A 16,156-nucleotide genomic window follows, 5' to 3' on the forward strand; every position below is an offset into this window, starting at 1 on the left:
TCATTCCAAAATAATACCAGTTCAGAAGAAAGTTCATTTGCCATGTTAGGTTTGGTCTTGCTGCATGTCAGCCTCACTGGCAGAACAAAGCTTACCCATTTGCCTCAGGAGGCACAGCCTCCCGGTATCACACTGGGACCTCTGACCTACAGACTGGGCTCCACCTCCTTTCCAAGACCTACCAGGAAATTAAGCAGGGTGTTTTTAGGACCTAGTGACGAGCACTCTGGGATTCATTGAAGAAAAGAGAAGGTGGAGTGTGTACTGATTAACAGCTCTGGCTTCTGCATTAAACTTCTGCATTAACACCTACTGACTTTGTTAAGTTCCTTAACCCCTCTGCACCCCCATCCATAAAATCGGGATAAGAACTATGAGGGTTTGAGGGAAGGTTTATAAATCACTAATGCATCATGTCTAGCTTTCAGCAAGCCATCTAGAATGGGAGCTATTATTTAGTTGGTTTTGATGCTGGCCTCGTCTGAGGCTGAAGCCCTAATGCTGGGCTTTTATCATATTATGAAGGCTGAAACCTCATGCTCCAGAGTAGGCAGCTGAGCACATCTTAGACCCTCATTTCTGAGCCCCTAATGTCTGCTTAATGGCTGGCCACTGCGACCTGGCACACGCAGTATCAGCCCATGTCAATTAGCCCCATTACAAACCCTGAAGAAATAAGCCATCCTTTCCTGGTCCCTTCCTCTTGCCTTCCTCTTTCATTGTAACATGAGTTGTGCTAGCGATGGCCACCAAGTAGCCAGCATGTGTACTGAATAAAAGCAAGGAATATGTAGTACAATGACAATGAGATTGGTTGACAATAAATGTGTTGTTTGCCATCTAAAAACAGACAAAATGATCATTTTAAAAAGATGGGTTCATCAGTTTATGTCCATCATTCATAAAGGTAAGGTCTATTCAATGCCACTTAACCAGCTTTGATGATAGAATTTATGAGGTATGCCAGGTTGGAATGATAAAGCATTCAAAGGTATATGCCACTTATAAATATAACCACATGTAGATTCATAACAGATTATTTAAATATAATATTCTTTTTGAGCATGGCTAAGTGAGGTCATTTGAAATTTTCCTAAATTGCTACGAGTGAAGTGTAACGGTATTTTTCCTATCTGTAGGGATGACCATCTATTATATGGACTTGCAAATTAATTAATTGCCTGGACTATCTATGAAGAAAAAAATACTGTTCTAATAATTGTTACCGTTCTGGGTTAAACTCGGTGGATTTGACTGAGGGAAGATTAACATAAGCAAGGGTCTCATACATTTTATGTGAGAAACCATGCTGTTTTCTAAACCGGTGCTTTCAAAAAGAAAACCATAACAAAATGTCTATAGCTCCTCACCCCTTAGCAGATGACTCTGACCAGAGCGTAACATCCAAGAAATCAAGTATATTTACCTGTCGCATTCCTTACCACCCTGGTGCCTAGAATAGCGCCTGATAAAGACATGGGAATTCATCACATATTTTCTAAGTATATGAACTAAATGAATCACCTAGTGACAGGATGTTGATGTTAATTAACTGCGTAAATCCTAAGCAGTACATGTAAACATGATCAGATGAATTTTTTTTAAAGTAGGAGGTAAAGTTCTGTTAAAAAGTAGGAGAGATAAAGCTCTGTAAAGTAGCATTTGAATTATTGTGTACATAGGAAGAGAAGGAAACCCGGTGTCAGTGGAATCTACCACTACAAAGTTTTCATTCTTGAATGGAAATTTCCAGAGCTTATGTTGTAAACCATTTTATGATGGGTCATTTATGAGGAGCAAACCTTTCGCTTAAGTGACTATGTGACAACAGTGCCATCTGCTGGGGAACTAGCTGTGCATTTTAGACTAATATTCTGGAGTCTTTCATATAGCAAATTAAATTAAAAATTACAGAAAAATTATATTGGAAATAGATTTAGAGATCATCTAGACCATATGTAATCTTACAGGTAAGGATTTGACTCAAGGAGTTACAATATTTTCTTTCGATTGATGCAATGGAGACCCAAATTCGTCTCTCAGAGAGATAACTGAAACGACAACCATCATTACTAAATTATACCGGTGTTCCTGTAAATCTGAAACTGAACGGCGTAAAAATCCATTCATCGAGCCTCCAAAGAGCACTGTCCAATAGAAATCTGTTCAATGGGGCAATGGAACTTTCTTCTGCAATAATCTGTACCTGCACTGTTCAATACAGTAGCCACTAGCCATTTGTGCATATTTTATACCTGAAATGTGGCTAATGACACTGAGAAACTGAATTTTTAATTTTACCTAATTTTAATTAATTTACATTTTTAAATAGGCACATGGCTACAGCAGGGTTTCTCAACCTGGGCACTACAGTATTAACATTTTGGACTGGAAGGTTCTTTGTGGTGGGGCTGTCCTGTACATTGTAAGAGGCTTTGCAGCATTCCAGACCTCTACCCACTACATGCCTGTAGCACCCCTCCTCAGTTGTGACAAACAAAATGTCTCCAGTTATTGTTGAACATCCCTGGGTAACAAAATTAACCCCAGTGGAGAACCACTGAACTAGTGGCTGCTGTATTAAGCAGCAAGGTTCTAGAATATGCTTAATATGCATAGTGTTTTGGTTGAAAAAAAGAACTGGCCCCCACACTATGCTAGGACAGTAGTGGTTTTGTCATAAGAACAGGGAAGGTTAAAACAAATTAGACAAACCAAGAAATATATTTCTTTATTTTCATTCCCATATAGCAGAGATGGAACAAGGATAGTGATGCTGGAAAATCCTGCCTCGATCAAGTCATCACATAACTTAATGTCAGAAAACCTGTATTTGAATTTGACTCCTCTATCCTTGCTCTGGAAAACTGGACATCTTGACCCAGTTGCCGTGAGGGCTAAATTAGATGATGCAGAAAGTGCTTGGCAGGCAGTGGTTATGCAAAACAATAACTTATGACACTCCAAGCAGGGAAAAAAGTCTTCATGCCTTCTAACTAATAATACAAATGTATGCAGTGTGTTTCAACCCTGGCTTCAGAGTTTAACAAATACAAATGGAATAGAAAAAAAATTAGTCACACTCTATAAACAAATTTATAACAAATACAAATCTAATCGAAAAACCTAGTCAAACTCTATAAATCCAACTTGATTTTAAAATTCTAGTGGCTACAACACTCAATAATGTTTTCACGTCGTTTGTGAATCCATTCCCTTGATGCATTTAAAGATGCAGGAGAAACTGTTTCAGATCCTCCGGGAGGACGAGTTTGGTTATCTTATGATGCTGCTGGATTCCAAAGCACTTCCGAATTCTAAGGCGGCACAACTGCATCAAAGAAGGGGGCCCTGGAGAAAGATCACAAGACAAGTCATACAATGGTGTTATTGATCTAAGACTTCTCCTTTTAAAAAAAAAAAAAAACATACAAGATAGAACATTGCTATAAGGAAATAATATTGAACTATTTAAGACCATTTTCTGGGGTTTTTTTTGTAGAAGGCATTTTTAGGCTATGTTCTCTTTTTTCCGGTAGCTAATTGAAATAAGCTTGTTAGGTTTTAATTTAGAACAGAGTAAAAGAAATTTAAAGCTTAGCCTCACTAATGGAGCTTAAATAAGCTAACTTGGGAATTATACAGCTATACAAAAATTCCAATAATAAAAATAAAATTTATGTTTAATGGTGTCCTTATCTTTTACCTTTAAAAATAAGGGCATATTTCCAGATGCAAACATTTTTATTTCATAACTTGAGCAATTTACGGTATTCAAATATAATGACCTCACAGTGAATCCTAAGAGTATGTTAAGTCGTGTTTGTTTTTATATCCTGTATTCAGAGCTATTCCAGTGCTTCAATTCACAGGTGAAAAGTGAACTAGCTAGCACAAACCTTACTTAGGGAACACCCAACAGTTTACGTTTTAGGACAGTGGTTCACAACTGGGAGGAGGCTCAGGGAAGGAAAGGAGGAGGAGATCATTTTGCTCCTCAGGGGACATTTGGCAGTGTCTGGAGACATTTTTGGTTGCCAAAACTTGAGGAAGGGTGCTACTGGCATCTAATGGGAGAGGCCAAGCATGCTTCTAAACATCCCGAAGTACACAGGACAGCCCTCAACTGATCCAAAATGTCAATAGTGTCAAGGTTGAGAAACTCTGTTATAGGGCAAAAGGATGGGGAATGAATGATTTCCCATGCCCCCCAACCCCCGTTCCTGCATCAAATTGTAATGGGAATCTTCTTTTGGTTATTTTTGAAAAAGCAAAACGATATACCCTCAAGAACTCCATAAAGCCGTAACCCTCAATCCAGGTAGCACTTCAGACTCACCTGGGGTGGGGGCACATTCAACTACATGGACGCTGAGTCCCCCCAACCAGAGATATTGCTTCAATTATTGTTGGGTGAAGCCCAAGCATCTGGATATTCTAAAGGCATGCGCCCGAGGTCATCTGAGCGTGCGGTCAGGGTTGAGAATACAGCCAAAAGGATACTGTGGTCTCTGTTTTCCTATGGCTTCACCACCGACTACAGATCAACCGAGTTAACTTCTCTCTCAAGGTGATGGAGAACAGGGAGAGATGGAACTCGACACATATACAATCAAAAAAATACTTGCAGTATTTTAAACCAGGCCCTAACAGAGGGGCCCTGTTGGAGTAAGGCACCTACGAGATTATGCCCAGTATACTCAAAGCATATAATAATGAACGGCTTCCCAGTGTTCCCAAGGCACATATTAATGAGCAGCAAAAAGCACACTGTGGGGAAACTGAACCTAATCTAACCTCACTAAGGAATGTTGAAAGATGTGACTGATCATCTGTGCTAGAAACACTGTCAGAGGCAACCGTAGGAGGTACTGATAAAGCATTACAAATAACAAGATCTCAGAGCAGGCCTGATAGAGAATTAAGAAAAGCGGGATGTCACAGGAAACTCAGTGTATTAATAACTACTGATGCCAACTGAATGCTGCTGTTTACTACAAGTAAGACAATGCAAAACAACTGTAGCTTCAAGTCCATAGACACAGAGCGGAAAACCCACTACAGATTTGCAGTCACTTGCTGGCACCTGCAAACATTCAAGGGGTTTGCTTTGCTCGATAATAAAACCAGCTAATTGTATATTTATGAATTGGCATATTCCTTTGGGCCTTGATTTCTTTTTTCCCCAGAAACAACCATTGATGTTTTGTTTTTTGTTTTTTGAGACGGAGTCTGGCTCTGTCTCCCAGGCTGGAGTGCAGTGGTGTGATCTCGGCTCACTGCAAGCTCCACCTCCCAGGTTCACACCATTCTCCTGCCTCAGCCTCCCGAGTACCTGGGACTACAGGCGCCTGCCACCACGCCCGGCTAATTTTTTTGTATTTTTAGTAGAAACGGGGTTTCACCGTGTTAGCCAGGATGGTCTCGATCTCCTGACCTCGTGATCCGCCCACCTTGGCCTCCCAAAGTGCAGAGATTACCGGCGTGAGCCACCGCACCCGGCCAGCAACAACCTTTGATGTTTTAAAGCCAAAGTGCACTGGGTGAGGGGGATGGGGGCTGCGGTCGTGCTGGGCTGACAGTATGTCTAGGTTTTAATTGAGCAAACACTGCTTTAGATGCTTATCAAGGGTGAGGTGGTAATATTCTTGAAATCTTCTCCCTTTTCTCAGAAAAAGGGAAAATCTTACCTTTCCTAACACCCACGCAAAGCCCAGTTCAGAACATGGTTGGGTTTTACCAACATTCTCCTGTTGCCATACCATTGAAAGAGGACAGTAATAGAGTAAATTCCCTTCCCCAGGAAACAGAGAAACAGGTGGACTGAAGCAAATGAATTTAGGGGCACCCAGAGACAGAAACTGCTGTGAGCAATCCACAGGTCTAGTTTTCTGCACTTGCCTGACCCCATTTCCTGTGGGCTCCGAGCCCTCTGAGAGGTGACTACACCAAAACCCCAAAAGTGACTCATGGAGGCAAAACAAGTGGTGATTCTCTCCAGCAGCAAATGACACCTCATAAACTAGTGGGATCGTTGGCCACACTGTCACCTTGCAAAACATAAATTCACAATTAAAGTAATTAGTGTCTCTAGGAATGTCTTTGGGAAACAAAGCAGAAGGGAAAAGCCAGGGGAGGCAATTTGAGGATGCTATGAGGTTGTTTGATGGAGGAGGGGACATACACATCCTACATTAACGTATGCCCTATATTATGACTAAGGGGGACTTGAGGCACTTTTGCCTTTGTGGATCCCTTTCTCAATTAAAACAATTAAAAATTTGGTATAAAGATGATTACACTCCGTGTTGTTCTATTCATTTTTTATTCTGATTTTTTAAAAATTAAGATATTTTTATGGGCCTTGTAGACATAGAACTTTTTCAAAACAAGTAATTATTAAGATACAGATAGAACTGCTCCGTGATTATCCCACTGCTTAACTGAAAGGGGCCTCTACTGGACTGTTTCTTGTGCCTGGAGTCAGTCTTTTCTACCTGACCTGCACTGATCAGGAGCATGGGCCTTGTTTGGCATGCCCCCAGGCGGGGACTTGACTGCAAGTACCCTGGGGCAGTGAGAGTAGAAGGAAGAAGGATTCCTTAGCCCACTTTACAGTTCTGCCCAAAGCCAACCTTACTGCTCATCATGTGGGGAGAAAATAACTAGACTGTATAACATCAGAATCCTTCTGGTAGGAAGGCCTGCTTCAAAGTCCCAGAATCCCTAAGACTTCAGAGTCCACACTCCGATAAGAAAAGAAGTACTGGGCGGGGCGCAGTGGCTCATGCTTGTAATCCCAGCACTTTGGGAGGTCGAGGCGGGCGGTTCACTAGGTCAAGAGATCGAGACCACGGTGAAACAAAAATAACGGGCTGGTGGGGGCCTGTTCCCACTATCGAGGTAGGCAGAGAATGGTGAACCTGGAGGCGTTGCAGTGACAGAAAGAAAATAAGTACTGAGCTGGTTGCTCAACTGCCTCTGAGCCCATGATGATTGCAAGAGGGTGGCTCCCCAGCTTGAGGTGTCTTTGTTCCCCAGCCCAGGCCTCAAAGCCCTACTTCCATACACACTGCTCAACCACAATATTTCATTGCTCGAGTTGGGAGTCTCAGTTCTTACTTATAGAGAAGTGTGGACTTATCATTGGTTAATTTATAATAGTAAATATCTTTGGATTGGTGTGAACCCTAAACTCTTAAAGAGCTGCATTTTAAGCCCAGAAACCAAGTGTCCAGTAGTCTGGCCCATCTGTGGTTCAGCAAGATGTCCTGGGGCCTCATACAACCCCAAAGAGGCCTCTGCTGCCTCATTCTCAAGCATGTTTTAAATAAAGGTAATACTATAATTTTAAAACAGTATCTTAATTTTTAAAAAGCTGGCCTACCCCATAATGAATATTAGATCATCCCAAAAACCTGTATCCAATATGCTAAATAGCAGGACGGTTATTTACTGTACTGTGACCAGTACTGTATCTCATTGAATATTGAATTATCTCAACTTCCCCAGATTTGGTGATGTCAGAGGATGATCTTTTTATAAGAATGGGAGCCAGAAATTCCCAAATACCTGCCTTCTACTAGAGCCTCAAGGGATGTCAACAGATTAGGGCTTAGGTTTTGGCAAAGAAGCACCTTCTCTCTCCAAGAAGAGCTGGGCCAAAGGGCTCTCTGGAGGCACCAGCTCCACAGGACGTTTGCCTTCAGCATTCTTGGCCTGGGTGTCTGCTCCAAAATCCATGAGCAGGCAGGCCAGCTCTTCACTGGCTGTCCTGGCCACTGCATGAAGTGGGGAATCCTGACCTTTCCCTTGGTTCACGTCCGCTCCTAAACAGTCACAAGAACAAAAAAGAATCAGCAAGGAGCAGAATCCAACCATCCCCCTTTTCAAAGCCCCGAGCCCCAAAATTTCCTAACAAGAGGGGATCCATATTGAGCACAGCAATTCTGGAAAAATGGGAGATGATTTGATTCCATTTAATAATGTGGGGAAAATCCCACCTGATAATGTTATTGAATGTACAGCATGAGGAATATAGCATAGAAAGTTAAAAATTTGCCTTTCAGCACTGTACATAGGCATGATGCATATAAGAAAAATCCTAGTGACATAAAAGCTCCACATTATTATTAATGGAAACTAAGTATTAGCCAGTACAGCCTGACGGAGAGGCTAGATGCTGAAATCCAGCCTACACCAAGCAGCCAAACTCACCTGGTGTGCAGCTGCCACAGGGTGTAAAACCAGGCACTTGGGACTGGTGATTTGGACTTTGAAAAGCAACCAACTCATGGGGTATCCCCTGGATCGGACTGGGCAATCCCAAGATCACAGGGAAGGTGGCAAAGTTCTCCCCTTCAGGAGTAAGGTGGATTTCTAGGACTGTCCGCACCCAATTCCACTCCTACACTCTTAACAAATCCCCACCCCAGCCCAGATCCTGGCTCTCACTGTGACATGTAGGAACATGTGGCTTTGCATGAGCTGCCATCCCTCTGGTAAAATGAAAATCTATGTCCACTCAACAAATGTTAACTGATCTGGTCTTGTATTGTTCTTGACTTTGTGAGGGATATCAAACATGGCCCTTTCCGGGCTAGAGGCTTAAAATCTGCCCAGAGTGGCAGAGGTGGGGTGGGCGGTGGGGGAGAGACAGAGACTGCATCTCTTAATTCATAGCAATGCCTGCCAGATGAGTAGGAGGCAATAAGGACTATAACAACATTCACTGGGAAACAGATTACTGAAGACTTAAAGAATAAATAGGACACAGATAATTGAAGAGGTGATGAAATGGTGTTCCAGGTGTTGAGAAGGGGGCTGGACAACAGCAGGGAGGTGAAAAGAAGTAAGGGTACATAGGCCTTTTCAAGGAAAATATAATATTTGCAATGGGGCAAGTTCAACATCTAAATCAGAGAGAACTGCTTAAGGCCCCAAATAGGAAGATTCAACACTAATCCAACAGCTTTGCAAGTTATGCAGGGCTTAATAATGTGACTGACCAAATGGAGGGAGACAGAGGAAAGGGAGGAGAAACTAATAATCATTGAGGACCACCCTGAGAAGAGGCATCATCATCATCATCATCATCATCATCCTCATCCTCGTTACAAGTGAGAGAACTAAAGTTTAAACAGTGTGAAATAATTCCCCAAGGGAACACAGTCAATATGAACCCTGACCTTGTCCAACTCCATTGCCCACACTAATTTCTCTCCTACAGCAGTAAGATGTTTAAAATACATTTAATTTACTTTTCGTTTTCTTTTCTGGTTTTGGTTTGCTTTTTGCTTTACCTGACTCCAGAAGCTTCTTGACACAGGCTCTCTGTTGGTTTTCACAAGCCAAATAGAGTGGAGTGCCCAGGTGGCTGATCTTATGGTCAATGTTGCCCCCATAAGCTATAAGAGAGTTGACACACTCCAGGTGGCCTGCAGCCCAAAGCAGAAAGAAAAACAGTTACAATACAAGTTCCCTTAGCTAGAAAGACAATGCCATCCCCATTTTGCATTAAATTTGGCAGCAGCTTATCCAGGGGACCAAAAGCTATTTCCTTTAATTAGAATCAGGAGTGGTTTTATTTTATTTCATTTCATTTTATTTTAGAGACAAGAGTCTCGCTCTGTCCCCCAGGCTGGAGTGCAGTGGCGCAATCTCGGCTCACTGCAAGCTCCACCTCCCGGGCTCACGCCATTCTCCTGCCTCAGCCTCCTGAATAGCTGGTACTACAGGCGCCCGCCACCGCGCCCTGCTATTTTTTTTTTTGTATTTTTAGTAGAGACGGCGTTTCACCGTGTTAGCCAGTATGGTCTCAATCTCCTGACCTCGTGATCCGCCCGCCTCGGCCTCCCAAAGTGCTGGGATAACAGGCGTGAGCCACCAGGCCCAGCCAAATCAGGAGTGATTTTAACCACTGCTATCAATTAAATGGTTTGACCATAGGATGCAATCTGCAACTACGGGTGAAACTCCATTTGAGTTTACTAGCCACGGTAACCAACCAGCAACCATCCACCTTTTTCAATTGTTTGTAGCTTTGTAGTTTGTCTAAGTACAGAAATTAAAGTGAGAGTTGGGGAGAGATGTGGAGGAACAGGACCCGAAGGTGGATCTGAAGAATAAAGGGCACAGTGTGGGCCACGGGACGGGGAAGGAAACTTACAACCTCTCCAAAGGCAGGCCCGGGAGAAAACAGGCCACAGCGGGTATAGGCAAGGCTTAGAAGAAACTGCCAAATCCAACATGAGCAGGGACCAATCTGAAAAACTAGGCGAAAGCTGAATCACACTTCCTTGGTCCAGAATGTCATATTTTCGACATTTCTCCTCTACGTTTCTCTTGCTATATTTTAGTTCTATGTATGCAGCGAATATGATGAGTTAAGATGTTCTCAATAAATAAATATTAATGCTTTGGGAGATCATTGTAAGTGGGTTGGTCCAGTCAAATGGGAAGCCATTCTGTGAAAGCCACTGGAGAAACAGAAAGCCCTCTGGCAAGGTATGGTCATTATGATGATGATAAATATTGGAGAAAATAAAAACTTGTGGTTTTATGAGCTAAGACTATCAGAAAAATTATGGCTTTAATGAAAAGAATTATCCCAAACTGTATACATCATCATATAGTTTCAAAAATTGAAAGCTTATTTCATTTGGCAAACTTAAGTGTCACTGAGACAATGTTCTTTAAGGTCCTGAAATAGAAGAATATGATTTGTTTTATGAAATAACTTGATTTCTGTAAGGTCACGGGTATAACAACGGATTCCACAAATATTGATGGATAGTCTACTATGTGCCAAGCCCTGTTCCAGTAATACAGCAGCGAAAAACATTCAAAATGCTCTAAAAGGGAGGCACACAAACTTACTGTGCACCAGAAAGCAGCTGGAGGGCTTATTAAACAAAATAAAGATGGCTGAGCCCCATCCCCAGAGTTACTGATTCAATGTGGCTGGAGTGAGGCCCAAGAATCTGCATGTACAGGCCAGGTCATGCTGATGCTTCCAGTCCTGGGACTCCATTTTGAGAACTACTGCTCTAAAATATACCTCCTTTTCTTTCTTTCTTTCAGCAGTAAGATGTCCCTTGAAGGAGTGGGTAGAAAAAAAAATTCTCAACGGATTTACCTCTCCTAACAGCTTCATGGATGGGGGATGCCAGATCACTCTCAGGTTGAACGCTGGCTCCGTGCTGCAGAAGCAAATTCACACAATCCTGGCTGCCGCTGACACAAGCATTAAACAGTGGAGTGTGCCAGTCTGCTGTCATACCATTCACCTGGAAAAAGAAGCTCCAGGATGAAGACAGGAAGGGGGATGTTTTGGGTTCAAATGTAGGGTCCACCACTCTGAAGATGTTATTTAACATCTCTGAGCCTTAAATTCCTCAGCTATAAAATGGAGAAATAAGTACCAAATTCCACAGGTTTTTGTGAAAAATGGAATTAGGGAGTGGCTATAAAGCATCGAAAATGTTACTCAATGTTCTATCTCCTCCATGACCTCCCCAGGAACGTGAACTTTGAAACTAGTTAGGATAATTTCAATCACTTACAAACTAATCCCTATTTTAAACTTCTTTCCTAGTCCCATCCCACACCAATTCAATTTCTTAACGGGTGCAAGAAGATTACTCTTGCTGCTGTGAGGAAATTGTTGAAATTATTAATTGTATAATTTAGCATATTCTTAAAGTATAATTTAGAAAACTTTAAAAAACTTGACTTTCATACAAATATAGAATTAACACATACCAAATATTTTATTCAACTCATTCATTAATGAGGGAACCAGTAAGATGGTAAGGCTGGCTCAAAAAAACATTTGGCCAGGTGCAGTGGCTCACGTCTATAATCCCAGCACTTTGGGAGGCCGAGGCAGGCGGATTGCCTGAGCTCAGGAATTCGAGACCAGCCTGGGCAACATGGTGAAACCCGGTCCCTATTAAAATACAAAAAATTAGCCCAGCATGGCAGCATGCGCCTGTAGTCCCAGCTACTCGGGAGGCTGAGGCAGGAGAATTACTTGAACCCGGGAGGCAGAGGTTGCAGTGAGCCGAGATCACGCCACTGCACTCCAGCCTGGGTGACAGAGTGAGACTCCATCTCAAAAAAACAAAGAAAGAAAAACTTATATAGTCAATGGACTGCTGAAATATATTTGCTAATAGATACAAAACTCCGCCAGGCACGGTGGCTCACACCTGCAATCCCAGCACTTTGGGAGACCAAGGTGGGCGAGTCACCTGAGGTCGGAAGTTCGAGACCAACCTGGGCAACATGATAACATGACGAAACCCCATCTCTACTAAAAATACAAAAATGAGCCAAGTGTGGTGGTGCGTGCCTATAATCCCAGCTACTCAGGAGGCTGAGGCAGGAGTATCACTCGAACCCCGGAGGCAGAGGTTGCAGGGAGCCGAGTTTGTGCCACTGTACTCCAGCCTGGGTGACAGAGCGAGACTCCATCTCAAAAATTAAAAAAAATAAAAACATAAAAACTGGTTAATGTCCTATAGGGCCGTAAAACTATAATCTTTGAGGCTATCTTTTCTAATGTTGGAAATCAGACAGAAATTTCGAAGTTAATGTCTAACTTCACAGTGTTTGGGCTATAATTAAGTAGTGAATAAAGAAGCCAAATGCAGACACATTCTTGTATATCATTAAATGATTATTTGGTGAATCTTTTAAGCAATGATATTGTGAAGACAATGAATTCATTCTCAAACTCTACTTCCAAGCAGGGCCAGGACTAGAGTGAGGCACAAAAGTTGCCCAGGGTAAAAAATTTAAGGACATAGTCATTTTTGGAGTCACACAAATAGTGCAGGACCCTGAGAGCGAGCACCTCTTTCAAGTTTGTACCCTAGGTGTCTCTTGCTTCACCTTGACACGTTCCCTGGTTCCAAGTTTTGAATGTTTTCTTAACCCAAATATAAATCTGGCAACGCACTCACCTCTGGCTCTTTACTGATCTCAGGACAAAGCCCATTCTCTTTTTGGCATGGACAAGGTTGCTTATGTTCCGAACTCTCTCACCTACTCTACTGTCCTGCCATAAGGAATGACTTCAAGATATAAAAATTGCTGACTATCATTTCTGGGACTTTGCACTTGCTGTTGCCAGAAGATAGCAAGCCCAGAATTTCCCCCAACCCACCATTCAGTTGCCTAACACAAAACAGGTCCATTTTTGCTGCTCTTGCAATCCCTGCTACCATGTGAAACAAGTCCAGGTTGCCAGCTAAAGGATGAATGACCACATAGATTTTCTGTCTCCTCAGACATCCTAGCCATCCCAGGCAAATGTGTGCTTTCCACAATATTTCATTACCTTCCGGCCATAACAATGAAGACACAAGTCTAACAACATTTATTAGTAGTGTATGATAAAGAAAATGATATAGAGTGTAAGCGTGACTAAAAATTTAGTATTTCATCCATCTATCACTAAAGCAAACAAGCCTGATGAACATAATTTTCTTGAAAAACAACTGTCTTCGTATTTCAAATCGGTCTAATCAAAAGTGCTGGAAGTTATTCAGAAGGGATATACATAGTCATTTTTCATTCTTGGTTTCTAAGATGTTGTTTCAGCTGCCTTTACCTGAGCTCCATGCTTTAATAAAATCTTTACACAAGAGGGATGACCTCCAAGACAGGCTTCATGGAGTGGGGAAACATGATCTGCCGTGATGATGTTCACAGGCCACCCCTGAAGGAGGGGAAATAGTCAGAGTAAGGGGTGCAAAGCAACAGTGCCCTGGGGCTGTTTTTCAGCCACCATTCCAGTACTATGACAAAGTTGACCTGGCTCAAATCAGATGTTACACTAAGGTGTTTATATTGACTTTAAAAAACAAAAAAAAACTGCCACACTACTGGTGGGAGTGTGATATGGTATAACCACTCAGGAAAACAGTTTGACTGTATCTATTAGAGCTGGCAATGCATATGCCTATGACTCAGCAATTTGACTCTTAGGTATATATACATCTATATAAATATACAAGAATATTCACAACAGCATTGGTCATAATAGTCAAAAACTGCAAACAAACCAAATGTCCATCAACAATGGACTGAATTAATAAACTGATATAATCTTTCAGCAGAAAGATTACACCCAACAAATTATAATGGCAAGCACTACAAGGGTGATGCTTGCAAAAATAATATTGAGCAAAAGAAGCAAAATCCAACAGCATACACACTGAATGATTACATCAATTTAAAGTTCAAAATTAGGCGAAACTACCCCATATTGTTTCAGAAGGCATAATATATAGAGTAAAACCATAAAGAAAACAAGGAAATTGGGATAATGGTTACTCCTGTGGAAGAGGGACAGGATTGTGTTCTAGAAAGCACAATAAGGGGAGGGATGGGTGAGTCTTTGGAGGAGCCAGCAAAGTGCTATTTTTCCATTTCCTGACCTGGGGAGGCAGTCACATGGCAATATTCTCATCATCATCACTTTTTATTCAACTGCACACGTGTTTAAGTTCTTTTATGCTTGTTTATGAAATTTCTCAATTTTTTTAAAGTCAGCGTGGCCCAAATTGCTAAGTTTTAACAAGCAATTATTAAATTTTAACATATTCACAAGTGGCTCTACCTTGTGAGACAATTAAAAGGAAATTTTGAAACTGCAAGGGAAAAGAAATAGACTCCATGTACCTTTTAGGAAGCCTAAATGTACTTTATTATTTTAGGACATTGAAATGTACCTATTAACTAATATAATTGCTCTTTAAACGTAAGAATTTAGTAACACACAGGATTTAATAATATTTGTAATAAAAATAACAGTTTCACCCAATTTTTTTTTCTCAAAAAAACCCTCCTTTTCCTGACATTTAATTGTTTTTCTTAGATTTCCTAGCTCTATAATAGTTTTGACAAGGGGGTCAGCAAACAGTAGCCTACAGAGTCAAATCTAGCCTACAGCCTGCTTCTGTAGCTAGGAATGGTGTTTACATTTTTAATGGTTTAAAAGAAGTCAAAGGAATATTTTGTGACACATGAAAATTTTGTGAAATTCAAATTTCAGCATCCATAAGCAAAGTTTTATCAGAACACAGCCATGCCCATTCATTTACATATTGTCTACAACTGCTTTTCTGCTAAACAGCAGAGTTAGGTACTTCCAACAGAGACTGCGTGGTTCGCAAAGCCTAAAATTCTTTTTTTTTTTTTTTTGAGATGGAGTCTTGCTGTGTCGCCCAGGCTGGAGTGCAGTGGCGCGATCTCGGGTCACTGCAAGCTCCACCTCCTGGGTTCACGCCATTCTCCTGCCTCCGCCTCCCGGCCTAAAATATTTACTATCTGGTACTTTACTGAAAAAAATTTGCCAACTCTTGGCCGGGCGCGGTGGCTCATGCCTGTAATCCCAGCACTTTGGGAGGCCGAGGCGGGAGGATCACGAGGTCAGAAGATTGAGACCATCCTGGCTAACACGGTGAAACCCCGTCTCTACTAAAAATACAAAAAATTAGCCGGGCGAGGTGGCTGGTGCCTGTAGTCCCAGCTACTAGGGAGGCTGAGGCAGGAGAATGGCGTGAACCCTGGGGGCGGAGCCTGCAATGGGCCGAGACCGCGCCACTGCACTCCAGCCTGGGTGACAGCGAGACTCCGTCTCAAAAAAAAAAAAAATTTGCCAACTCTTGTGATCAAAGAAAAGAATATGTTACTTCTTACTTTACTATTCATACCTAAGACTTAAATGTCCAATTGGCAGGAGAAAATACCTTATTTTCTCACAGTCATCACACTTATAGAAAGTAGCTTTGTCAATGCCACAAGAGGGGTATGATTGTCACATGAAGCAAAAATCATACAAGTGTATCAGATACAAGTTGGGGGAAGGCAGGCCGAGGTACAGAACTTGGGCAAAAGGCAACCATAAAAACAACCAATAGGAAAATGTGCATACTCCTCCAGGCACAACTGCCATTGTTGTGCAGTTTTGGTCTTCCAGTACTTTTGGTCTAAACACCAAACCGGCATTTAGACCAGGCACGGTGGCTCATGCCTGTAATCCCAGCACTTTGGGAGGCTAAGGCTGATGGATTACCTGAGGTCAGCAGTTTGAGACCAGCCTGACCAACATGGTGAAACCTCATCTCTACTAAAAATATAAAAT

General features: G+C 41.9%; 1 protein-coding gene across 1 annotated transcript; it reads right to left on the reverse strand.

Moving 5' to 3' along the window:
• Window positions 1–2,705: 2,705 nt before the first annotated feature.
• On the reverse strand, window positions 2,706–13,732 carry ASB9 (ankyrin repeat and SOCS box containing 9; the record flags this gene model as incomplete). Its single annotated transcript, XM_058441831.1, has 6 exons — window positions 2,706–3,351; window positions 7,638–7,829; window positions 9,303–9,437; window positions 10,169–10,264; window positions 11,138–11,288; window positions 13,619–13,732. Coding segments are annotated over 6 exons (813 nt in total), but the record flags the coding sequence as incomplete, so codon positions are not given.
• Window positions 13,733–16,156: the final 2,424 nt, after the last annotated feature.

The sequence above is a fragment of the Hylobates moloch genome, unplaced genomic scaffold, assembly GCF_009828535.3.
Source record: "Hylobates moloch isolate HMO894 unplaced genomic scaffold, HMol_V3 SCAFFOLD_7, whole genome shotgun sequence".
Lineage (NCBI taxonomy): Eukaryota > Metazoa > Chordata > Mammalia > Primates > Hylobatidae > Hylobates > Hylobates moloch.